Source organism: Pectinophora gossypiella, chromosome 27 (assembly GCF_024362695.1).
Source record: "Pectinophora gossypiella chromosome 27, ilPecGoss1.1, whole genome shotgun sequence".
NCBI lineage: Eukaryota > Metazoa > Arthropoda > Insecta > Lepidoptera > Gelechiidae > Pectinophora > Pectinophora gossypiella.
In genome coordinates, this window is record NC_065430.1 from 1,742,397 (window position 1) to 1,754,850 (window position 12,454).

Consider the following 12,454-nt stretch of genomic DNA (forward strand, 5'->3'; position numbering starts at 1 on the left):
GGTGGTATTTATAAACGAATCTCAGCTGAGATTGCCGTCAAAATCATGTTCAAGTGTCTGTTTTTATATGAGAACTGTCACATTGACGTGATCTTGAGGGCAGTCTCGAAGCTGAGATTAGTTTATTAATACCACCCTTAAAAAATCTTTCTAAAATGTTATATTGGCCAATAACCCGACAGAATTAATTTTACTTTTTCAAATAAATATACCAATAGTACATATATCGTAATGCTATAAAATTAAAATTTAAAGTAATGTTTGTATATGTTTCCCACTTACAGTTATTAATCTATCAATTATTGTACTTCGGATCTCATTATTTTGCTTCGGATTTCATTATATTGCTTCGGATTTCATTATTTTGCTTCGGACTCTCATTATTTGGCTTCGGATGTCATTATATTGCTTCGGACTCTCATTATTTGGCTTCGGATTTCATTATTTTGCTTCGGACTCTCATTATTTGGCTTCGGAATTTAATTACTTTGCTTCGGATCACGATATTTTGCTCCGGATTGCTCTATTATATAGAATATAAGGTACTTACGACAAATTTCGGTAGAAACAGCACTCCGGCCTCGTAACTCATTGTCCTTAAGGCAGCGTTTCCTTTATTAATTTGTCCCCAAGCTGCTTTACTGACGTTGGCTGACGTCAGCAGGTAGAAGGCGGCGAGTGATGCGTCTTTGTTGATGCGCGTGTAAGATTTGATATGTGGCATCGCGCGGTTCCTGTGTGATGATGTGGCCTTCCATTGGCTGTCGATCAGAAATCAGAATCATTTATTCAACGTAATTATCATGGAGCTCGGTGGCGCAGCGGTAAACGCGCTCGGTCTGCGATTGTTGAAGTTAAGCAACATTCGCAAAGGCCAGTCATAGGATGGGTGACCACAAAAAAAAAGTTTTCATCTCGAGCTCCTCCGTGCTTCGGAAGGCACGTTAAGCCGTTGGTCCCGGCTGCATTAGCAGTCGTTAATAACCATCAATCCGCACTGGGCCCGCGTGGTGGTTTAAGGCCCGAACTCCCTATCCATCCATAGGGAAGGCCCGTGCCCCAGCAGTGGGGACGTTAATGGGCTGATGATGATGATGATGAATTATCATGGATAAACTTGTTGAAGGTCAATATAACAGTTTTGAATTTGGAAGATGGGGGGGGTTGTTAAAAAGGTCACATTGAATCAATTCATGTAAAAAAGCAATATTGCTATTAGTCATTAGTTAACATTTCTCACTACGACCTCCGTGGTCCAGTGGTTGAGCGTCGGGCTCACGGTCCGGAGACCCCGGGTTCGATTACGGTGGAGAGATATCACAAATTCATTTTGTGATCCCTAGTTTGGTTAGGACATTACAGGCTGATCACCTGATTGTCCGAAAGTAAGATGATACGTGCTTCGAAAGACACGTCAAGCCGTTGGCACCGGTTAATACTTATTGATGTAGGTTAGTAGTGTCTGCGTCATGCGCCATATCAGGGGCCTTTGGCGGCTCAATAATAACCATGACACCAAGGTTGATGAGGTTGGTAAACTAGGGATCACAAAGTGATTTTTGGGATATGTCCCCACCGGGATTCGACCCCGGGACCTCCGGATCGTGAGCCCAACGCTCAACCACTGGACCACGAAGGCCGTTTTTGAATACTTCAACTAGAATTACTTACAATAAGTAGTTGTTCAGCCATGTCTGTTTGGCATGGGCATCCGCACCGTAGGGCAGGCAGCCGCCGCCCAGCAGCCCGTCGTGGGACTGGCGGACATTCTCTGACACACAATCATAATCATTTATTTGCTTAAAACGTGGTATTGTACATGGTACTGTAGCAGAGTACAAACTCTGCACATACTGGCCTTTCGTTCTGACCTTCAATCATTTTAAATTACGAAATTCTCATTCCATTCCGCATTTCCTTTCATTTTACTTTTTTTTTATTCATTGCATCCCCGACCTTCATAAGAACAACATCAATACAGGGTGTTAATGACATCGTAACGAAAACTTTGAGGGATGATTCAGGCCATAATTCTGAGTTGATATCAAGTGGAATTTTCCGTCGCAAAAGTATGGAACGGAAAATAATTTAAATAAGCTCTAAAATTTTCATGACTTCTCCGACAGGAAATTCCACTTGATATCAACTCAGAATCATGGTCTGAATCATCCCCTTCAGTATTCGTTACAGTGTCACTAACACCCATACCTACTTGTATGGCTACTGTATGTACTTGTATGGGGTGTAAGTGACATCGTAACGAATACTGAGAGGGATGATTCAGCTGATTATTCTGAGTTAATATCAAGTGGATTTTTTTGTTGCAAAAGTATATAATTGAAAATAATTTAAAAAAAAAACAAAAAATAACATGAATTTTGCGACGGAAAATTCCACTTGATATTAACTCAAAATCATGGTCTGAATCATCCCTCTGAGTATTCGTTACGATGTCACTAACACCCTGTATATTATACTGTTTAGCTCTGGCCGTGCTCTCTAATACTGGATTTGTCACAGCCCTATTTTTCCTTAAAAAAGTAGCATGGAGGATGCTACAAGAGCGTGACTCTTAAATTAGTGATGATGCTGTGTTATATCTCCCTAGTTTCTATTTTCTGTGGTGAGTCTCATGTACAAACCTAATGAAGGGTAGATGAGCTTCAGTTCAGGAGGTGTGGACAGCATCTGTGACTGGTTCCTGATCCTGGTGAAGTGGTGGAGGAAGTCACCTGTCAGCCAGAGCTGGGGACGAGTAGGAGGTGTATAACTTTCCGTCGCAAAATGCATGATTTATTTTGTGTTTTTTTTTTATTATTTTTAACGACCTCCACCAGTGATTGAGCGTTGTGCTCACGATCCGGAGGTCCCGGGTTCGAATCCCGGTAGGGACATATCACAAAAATTACATTGTGATCCCTAGTCTGCTTAGGACATTACAGGCTGATCACCTGATTGTCCAAAAAGTAAGGTGATCCGTGCTTCGGAAGCCACGTTAATCCGTTGGTCCCGGTTACAACTTACTGATGTAAGTAAGTAGTCGTTACATGAGCCATACCAGGGGCCTTTGGCGGCTCAATAATAACCCTGACACCAGGGTTGATGAGGTTGGTAATTCACCTCACAACCCACGCGATAGAAGAAAGCGATGGAAAATTCCACTTGATACCAACTCATAATAAAGGTCTGAATCATGCCTCAAAGTTTTTGTTACGATGCACTAACACCCTGTACGGTCACGAGCATTAATATGTATACACTTTGGTACCATGTCACATTAACTTTTTTGACAAATTCAACTGTAAGTCTCACTAAATGTCAAATGTGTGAGTGCGATAGAGTCCTAGGGTGGTATTAATAAACTAATCTCAGCTGAGACTGCCCTCAAGATTATGCTCAAGTCCCTGTTTTTATATGAGAACTGTCACATTGACATGATCTTGAGTGCCGTGTCAAAGCTGAGATTGGTTTATTAACCTCTCATATGCCGAGATACCAGACACAATAGATTTTACATTGTGTCTGGTCGAGATCCGCGTTCCGGCGTTCGAAAGATTAATACCAATTAATAAAGTGGGTACATTATATTGCTCATGACTGTACACTACACAATTCTGCCCCGGAGACACAGGCGGGATATTGTCATGCTTATGGGATGAAATTGTCCAGACTAACCTTGGGTTCTTTGCCATAACTCCCAATGCTGCTAGCCTGTGCCACAAGTGGCCACTGTCTGGTCTCCTCGGGGGGTATACAGCAGTGCTGTCGCAGTAGGGACCCGACGCGTTTGAGGCCCCAATCATCGTCGAAATGGCCGCCAGGTGCTGTTGCTACCAGGAAGACGCTGGGAAGAACAAATGTATACAGGGTGTTAGTGACATCGTAACGAATACTGAGGGGGATGATTCAGATCATGATTCTGGGTTAATGTCAAGTGGAATTTGAATAATGAATGAGCACATATAACATCATACACACCTAGACACAAATTAGTTTAGGTATATGCATATTTTTGTTGTTCGAGCACTTGGACTATTTCGGATATAAATTATATAGTTCCACTCAATGCTATTTTTAAAAACTGTAAAAACTGAACACTGCCTCTCAAGATACAGGTCTCCTAGTTTGAGAGACAGGGTTACCTTCTGCTTTTAAATAGCCACCAACAAAATTATATTTTTTTTATTATTATTAATTTTAATTTTAATAATTATATTTTAATTATATTATTATTAATGTAATGTTTAAAAATATGTAAATTGTTGTTGTTGTGTGAAATAAATTTATTTATTTATTTATTTATAGCTGAATCATCCCCGTCAGTATTTGTTACGATGTCACTTACACCCTATACAAGTACATACAAGTAGATAAGATGTTAGTGACATCGTAACGAATACTGAGGGAGATGATTCAGACCATGATTCTGAGTTGATATCAAGTGGAGTTTCCTGTCGGAAAATTTATGTTTTAAGTGTTTTTTTAAATTATTTTCCGTTCCATATTTTTGCGACGGACAATTATTATTCCACTTCATATCAACTCAGAATAATGGTCGGAATCATCCCCCTCAGTATTCGTTACAATGTCACTAACACCCTGTATAGCAATCCCTCAAGAGGACAAACTCTAATCTCCTCTTCTTACTCTAATTCAAAATGTTATTCAGTTGGTAAAACCCCAGCTATACAGGTTGTGAGAAGCTGCAGTAGTTTTAGGCGGATGAGACGTTCGTTATGTAAAAAATGAAGTGTTAACAACTGAATAAAGATATTTATGAATTTGAATATTTTTAACAAAATTGCATTCATCATCATCCCCCTAGCGTTATCGCGTTTCTCACAGGGTCCGCTTACCTAACCTGAAGATTTGACAGGTCCGGTTTTTTACAGAAGCGACTGCCTGTCTGACCTTCCAACCCGAAGGGAAAACCAGCCCAATGCAGGTTAGGTCACACACCTACGAAATTGTGTTTTTGTCAAAAATGAATTCATCATATTATAATTAATATTGTAATTTTTTAATAATAAGTATATTTTCAATAATTTTCTTACCATTTCTTTTTTTTATGTATATTTGTACGCCTGCATGCAGGCCGAACACATCACAACATTGTTACTTAAATTATTTTGCCACCTTTTTTGTATTCTATGTGTGTCTCGAACTGTAATCAGTTCTCGAATTTAAATAATCAAATTCATAATAATATTAAAATGCATCATATCGATTTTATTTTTACTCGAGTGAGTAATCGATTTGTAGGTTATATATGTCATAATAACACTGGCCAGAAAAAAGTTGATGCTTTTTGGCGGGCTGTCATTACGAAAAAACTAAATAATTTTCAGAGAACAAAAGAAGGCGCATTAGAACAGAGAACAGAAATCAGTGAACATTCAGATTATTCAGAAACAGATCAGAGCAGAAATAACAGTGTATTTTCAGATATAACAATCAACAACAGTTTTATCAGACTTCCTGTCGATGCGCAGGAAGAATATTCAGTTAAGTCTTATCATCATCATCAGCCGTACGACGCCCACTGCTGGGCATAGGTCTCCCCCAAGTTAAGTCTAATAATACTTATATATTTTCCTAATTACTTAGATATCAGTTATGCTATAGGTACTTGTATTATTTGGTATAAATCGACAAAGGAACAAATGAAATTGCATTAAGAGGAGAGAACAGAAATCAAAGAATATTCAGATTATTCAGAAACAGATTAGAGAAGAAACAGTGTGTTTTCAGGTATAACAATCAACAACAGTTTTATCAGACTTCCTGTCGATGTGCAGGAAGAATATTCAGTTAAGTCTTATAATACTTATATATTTTCCTAATTACTTAGATATCAGTTATGCTATATTTGTATTATCCGATACAAATCGATAAAGAGAACAACAGACAGTAAACAGTAAAACGGATAGTAAAACAAACAGTAAAACATTGCAGTAGGTAATATCGTTGTGGTGATTTATCAGGTAATCAGATGAATTTATCAAGGCAATCAGGTGGACAGGGATGGCTGTAAGGGGCGGTTGGAGGCCATTCGCGGGGTTTCACCCCATATTCAAACATCGTGGGCTTTTTACCCTATATTCAGACGGCTATGGTCACGTTGTCCATTTGTGGGTATTTTGCCCCATAGGTATTCATATAACTATGAAACATTCTAATCACATATTCTAACATCGTTGGTTTTTTACCCTATATTTAGACAGCTGTGGGCACGTTGCCCATTTGTGGGTATTTTGCCCCATAGGTATTTCATATAACTATGACACATTTCAGTTTTGGAATGTGATTCAGAATTCAGATAATTCGTGACCTTACATGATTATGTATGGTTCACGACATGGTGGAGATGCTGGGATATCTTGAACATGTAATTTAGTGTTATGATACTCAGTACGAAATCAGTAGATACAGAATAGTTGACATCAAATCAGATGGACCTAATTAGATGGACCAATTCAGTTGTTAAATCAATTGACTCAAATCAGATGGGCCAATAATGTTGACTTAAATCAGATGGGCCAATAACAGTTGTTAAATCGGTTGACTCAAATCAGATGGGCCAATAATAAGTAGTTAAATGAGATGGACCAAATCAGTTGTCAAAGCAGATTGACCAGATTATTTGCGAATCAGATCAACCAAATCAGTTGATAAATCAGAAGGACGAAGCCAGTTGTTAATGTTATCGACATCAAATCGGATAGACCATGTAACTGTTGACCATAACAGTTATGAACATCAAATTGGATTGACCATGTTAGTTATCAACATTAAATCAGATCGACTATACCAGTTATCAACATTAAATCAGATTGAGTATACCAGTTATCAACATTAAATCAGATTGACTATACCAGTTATCAACATTAAATCAGATTGAGTATACCAGTTATCAACATTAAATCAGATTGACTATACCAGTTATCAACAAATCAGAAATCAGATCAGTTGAATTGAGTTGTTAAGTTTGTTGTAAGTCAGTTCATTTAAGAGTTTCGAAAAGTATTAATTCATTGATTTTATGTTTTTGGGGTACAAATTTTATTATGTTTTACTTCAATTTATATTGCAAAAATTCAGTGTAAACATATTCGAAATAGTCAGTAAGTATTGTTATTAGAATGAATACCAACCATTTGCTAAAAGTTAAGACCAAGTTTTCAAATAAATATCGTATATTAACCAATTCATATGCAACAGTTATAGAACATAAATCAACAATCGTGCTATCAGTGGCGCAGAAGCAATCCAGGCGTCATTATCCACAGCTAGTGGATGCCTTCCAGGTTATTATTCAGTACAATTAAGAGTTCTTCCTTGTTGACGAGCTTCGGGAGTTGGGAGAACATTAATCAAGAGTTCAAAGAGGTAAACTATACGCTGACGCATATCAGGGAGCTGTCGATGATATCAGCAGCCTCGACCTCTTCAGTCGCAGATCAGGATATTCAGGTGAGAGCCTAATTGCCCTCTATTAAGCTGTACCTCCAGTAGCAACAAATTGGAATAGCTCAAATTTTTAGTCCTTTTTCAGTCGTTATTTGTCAGCACAAACCAAACATGCTAACATCATCTGGAGAAAGTTGTGATATTAGATATATTAAGTTGTTATATTACTGATACTTTTCAGTTATCCAGAATAGACGTATCTGCTTACGTTTATTGAAAACATCAGCAAAATTTTGATTCAGTGCGTTGTTTCATAATCAACAACAGCTTCAGCTAAATTAACAGGACATAGCAATGAAACAGAGTTTGAGTCTAAGTCAACAAACTGCTTATCAAGCTGTTCAGAACATAGTGCAGCAAATTGAACAGTCTACTCAAAATCTACAGCAGGGTTTAGAATGCTGAACTTAATCATAACACATGTGTATTTCATAATTCTTGCGTCGGGGCAGTGTCTCGAACTGTAATCAGTTCTCGAATTTAAATAATCAAATTCATAATAATATTAAAATGCATCATATCGATTTTATTTTTACTCGAGTGAGTAATCGATTTGTAGGTTATATATGTCATAATAACACTGGCCAGAAAAAAGTTGATGCTTTTTGGCGGGCTGTCATTACGAAAAAACTAAATAATTTTCAGAGAACAAAAGAAGGCGCATTAGAACAGAGAACAGAAATCAGTGAACATTCAGATTATTCAGAAACAGATCAGAGCAGAAATAACAGTGTATTTTCAGATATAACAATCAACAACAGTTTTATCAGACTTCCTGTCGATGCGCAGGAAGAATATTCAGTTAAGTCTTATCATCATCATCAGCCGTACGACGCCCACTGCTGGGCATAGGTCTCCCCCAAGTTAAGTCTAATAATACTTATATATTTTCCTAATTACTTAGATATCAGTTATGCTATAGGTACTTGTATTATTTGGTATAAATCGACAAAGGAACAAATGAAATTGCATTAAGAGGAGAGAACAGAAATCAAAGAATATTCAGATTATTCAGAAACAGATTAGAGAAGAAACAGTGTGTTTTCAGGTATAACAATCAACAACAGTTTTATCAGACTTCCTGTCGATGTGCAGGAAGAATATTCAGTTAAGTCTTATAATACTTATATATTTTCCTAATTACTTAGATATCAGTTATGCTATATTTGTATTATCCGATACAAATCGATAAAGAGAACAACAGACAGTAAACAGTAAAACGGATAGTAAAACAAACAGTAAAACATTGCAGTAGGTAATATCGTTGTGGTGATTTATCAGGTAATCAGATGAATTTATCAAGGCAATCAGGTGGACAGGGATGGCTGTAAGGGGCGGTTGGAGGCCATTCGCGGGGTTTCACCCCATATTCAAACATCGTGGGCTTTTTACCCTATATTCAGACGGCTATGGTCACGTTGTCCATTTGTGGGTATTTTGCCCCATAGGTATTCATATAACTATGAAACATTCTAATCACATATTCTAACATCGTTGGTTTTTTACCCTATATTTAGACAGCTGTGGGCACGTTGCCCATTTGTGGGTATTTTGCCCCATAGGTATTTCATATAACTATGACACATTTCAGTTTTGGAATGTGATTCAGAATTCAGATAATTCGTGACCTTACATGATTATGTATGGTTCACGACAATGTGTTCTCGCAAATAAATTGATTTGATTTGATCATCAAAAATCATAACTTACTTAATATGACTGAAGTTGCACCTCTTAACTCTCTCCACGTAGTAGCTGAGCTGAGGCATATGGTAGTGGGTCAGGTACCGCAGCAGCGACTTCTTGAACCCAGTGGGGGAATCCCCGTCGTGGGGCATAGCACCCGGAGGCAGCTCGGGGCACGCGGGGCTCATCCAGAGGCTGACACAAACAATTGGGTCGTGTATTACGTTCAAGATAAATTATTAAATTCTGATTATAACAAATACACACAAACACACGCGCACGCACTCACGCACGCACTCACGCACACACGCACGCACTCACGCACGCACGCACGCACGCACGCACGCACTCACGCACGCACGCACGCACGCACTCACGCACGCACGCACGCACGCACGCACTCACGCACGCCCACCTACGAGGTCTGACATCCTGAAGAAGACGGTGGGCGGCAGCATACAGAGGGCGGTCCACGCAGCATATACCCGAACCGAGTGGAAAACCATAACCTGTGGTCGCGATCCTCAGCAGTGAGGGAACATCGAAGAACAAGACATTAATAAAACCGATATTTAAATTGTTAAAGGAATAGAAAATAATCAAACACGAGGTACGAGAGGGGCGGTTGTGTAATAATTTGAATTTGAATTATACGTAATTTTAATTTTAAGTGACAAATTACACATATATTTTATAAAAAAAAACTAAAGATCAAACATCAATCGGTATACTAATAATAATTAATTTATAATAATAATTAATGGTAATTTTCCTGTACCCAAAGGTTGCCTGGAAGAAATTGCTGCATGCGCAATAAGGCCGCCTGTTGTGCTTTTCTGTATATGTTGTCCTTATCTCTGTATTTTGTGTCCATTGTGCTCAATAAAGTATTTTATCTATCTATCTATACTGTTGGCTGGGCAACACTGACACCGGGGTTGATGGGGTCGGTCATTGCCCTCACAAGAAGAAGGTAGCCAACTCACCCCTGCGTCCTGTTCTCCCAGTCATCAACATACAGGTTGGCGGTAGACACCACCACACGCAGTGAGCCGTCTTCATAACACAAAACCATCATCTTACTGGGGATAAATAAAAAAAATATATTAAAACACATAATAACGGTTTTTTACCGCGTTTAAACCAGGGATATAAGACTCCCGATATTTCGAAACTGTTGCAAGTGCCGTGATCACGGGATGACTGATGAGTTTGGAGTGGAGTAGGTAGATCCATAATTTTCTACGGGCAGACTTATCTGTCTACCTTCTTTCTTTGCCGCTTGTTTGAGATCCCTAGTTTGGTTAGGACATTTCAGGCTGATCACCTAATTGTCCGAAAGTAAGATGATCCGTGCTTCGGAAGGTACGTTAAGCCGTTGGTCCCGGTTACTACTTACTGATGTAAGTATGTAGTCGTTACATGAGCCATGTCAGGGGCCTTTGGCGGCTGAATAGTAACCCTGACACCAGGGTTTATGAGGTTGGTATCCCACCTCTATTTTTTTGACGTGACTTATTGTAGATTTGCCGCAGATGGCATTAACTACTTGGCCGGACAAATGGGGAGCTGAAGGCTCTCACCCGGTACAACGTTTAAGACAACAGGCCTAAGGGTGTAAGTTGGGCGCGAACCTGGGCTCAGGGCGTCGTCTGAGAGGAATAATATTTGAAAGAATTAATTGAGTCTAGTGGGTCGATAGCGATAAGCGCTGATTGAGGGAAATCGTCGACCACGCCGGCGGGGTCGGTATCGGGGTCCTGAAGTATTCTATTCCACCTCACAACTCATACGATAGAAGAAGAATGACAGACTTACGTGTGGTGCTTCCCGAAAGGTGTGGGCATGGCCACGTAGTGGGCATCCACATGAGGCTTCTTGCTGTTGATGGTCTTCAGGTCTGAGCAGTCCTCGCCGTACAGGATCGTCAGGGGTTTCTGACTGAAAAAGAAGTGGCTGTGACATACAGACAGACATGGCGAATCCATAAGGGTTTCGTTTTTAGGGTTCCGTCGTTCTGCCATTTGGCAACGGAACCCTAAAAATAAGCATAAAAAAGGACGCATCCTCGTGGGCTGATTTGTCACCTGGTGTTAAGGTGTAGCACCCCGCATCTACACATTATTATACCTTAACTAGCGACCCGCCCTGGCTTCGCTCGGGTGCAATCCTGACGTGACCACAAAAAAAAAATTTCATCTCGAGCTCCTCCGTGCTTCGGAAGGCACGTTAAGCCGTTGGTCCCGGCTGCATTAGCAGTCGTTAATAACCATCAATCCGCACTGGGCCCGCGTGATGGTTTAAGGCCCGATCTCCCTATCCATCCATAGGGAAGGCCCGTGCCCGAGCAGTGGGGACGTTAATGGGCTGATGATGACGATAGAATGTCCGGGCTGTAGTTATGTTATGCTATGCTATGTTACGTTATGATATGCTATGTTATATTATGCTATGCTATGTTACGTTATAATATGCTGTGTTATGTTATGCTATGCTATGTTATCGTATATTTTCTGTTAGAAAAGGGTTTTAAAGTCCATATTCATACCTGTACCCAGCAAAGTAGTACTGCGCCAACAGCCAAGCTACTTCCACCATGAAGTTGATTTGCAACGAACATTTTAGTTCCCCCAAACTCGAGTCCAGGATTTCTGAAAATTGACGAAATAATTTACACCCTTATTCTAAGATTTTCACTCGACTCTTCCTCCACTAGACTCGGCCTCAGCTGAGCATTTCGGTATTTTAAGTTGACATTCCCTGGTTTATTTTTTATTTGTACGGTGGTAAATGTGGAGGAGCGCGGTGGCGTAGAGGAGCTCGGTGGCGCAGCGGTAAACGCGCTCGGTCTGCGATTGTTGAAGTAAAGCAACTTTCACAAAGGCCGGTCATAGGATGGGTGACCACAAAAAAAAAGTTTTCATCTCGAGCTCCTCCGTGCTTCGGAAGGCACGTTAAGCCGTTGGTCCCGGCTGCATTAGCAGTCGTTAATAACCACCAATCCGCACTGGGCCCACGTGGTGGTTTAAGGCCCGATCTCCCTATCCATCCATAGGGAAGGCCCGTGCCCCAGCAGTGGGGACGTTAATACCCCGCTAGATAAAGTGAGCGTGATGCGACGTTACAATAGGCAATCAATTAATAGAACATGATGTATAGGAAGCATCGAGTAAGCGACAAACTGGTTTTAGAGGGAATCTCGTATACGAGGTACGCCGCATTGATTGGCATTTATGCCTACTCGGTACGACAGTGCACTGTTTTGATGCGACGAATAGGTGCCGAGACAAACCTCTGT

The 12,454-nt window shown here is 40.0% G+C and overlaps 1 protein-coding gene across 2 annotated transcripts in view; it reads right to left on the reverse strand.

The window, feature by feature from the left end:
• LOC126378859 (probable tyrosyl-DNA phosphodiesterase) overlaps positions 1 to 12,454 on the reverse strand; it is a 127,821-nt gene that overhangs the window by 111,236 nt on the left and 4,131 nt on the right. For both annotated transcript variants that reach the window (XR_007568148.1, XM_050027331.1), the window contains exons 6-13: positions 11,705 to 11,807; positions 10,975 to 11,097; positions 10,143 to 10,238; positions 9,181 to 9,351; positions 3,676 to 3,844; positions 2,643 to 2,745; positions 1,672 to 1,771; positions 551 to 761 (exon numbers count right to left, since the gene is read on the reverse strand). Coding sequence is in view for 1 of the 2 variants with exons in the window: in XM_050027331.1 (XP_049883288.1) it covers positions 551 to 761; positions 1,672 to 1,771; positions 2,643 to 2,745; positions 3,676 to 3,844; positions 9,181 to 9,351; positions 10,143 to 10,238; positions 10,975 to 11,097; positions 11,705 to 11,807 (1,076 nt within the window). In the remaining variant the exon portion in view is untranslated. The remainder of the gene's footprint in view (positions 1 to 550; positions 762 to 1,671; positions 1,772 to 2,642; positions 2,746 to 3,675; positions 3,845 to 9,180; positions 9,352 to 10,142; positions 10,239 to 10,974; positions 11,098 to 11,704; positions 11,808 to 12,454) is intronic.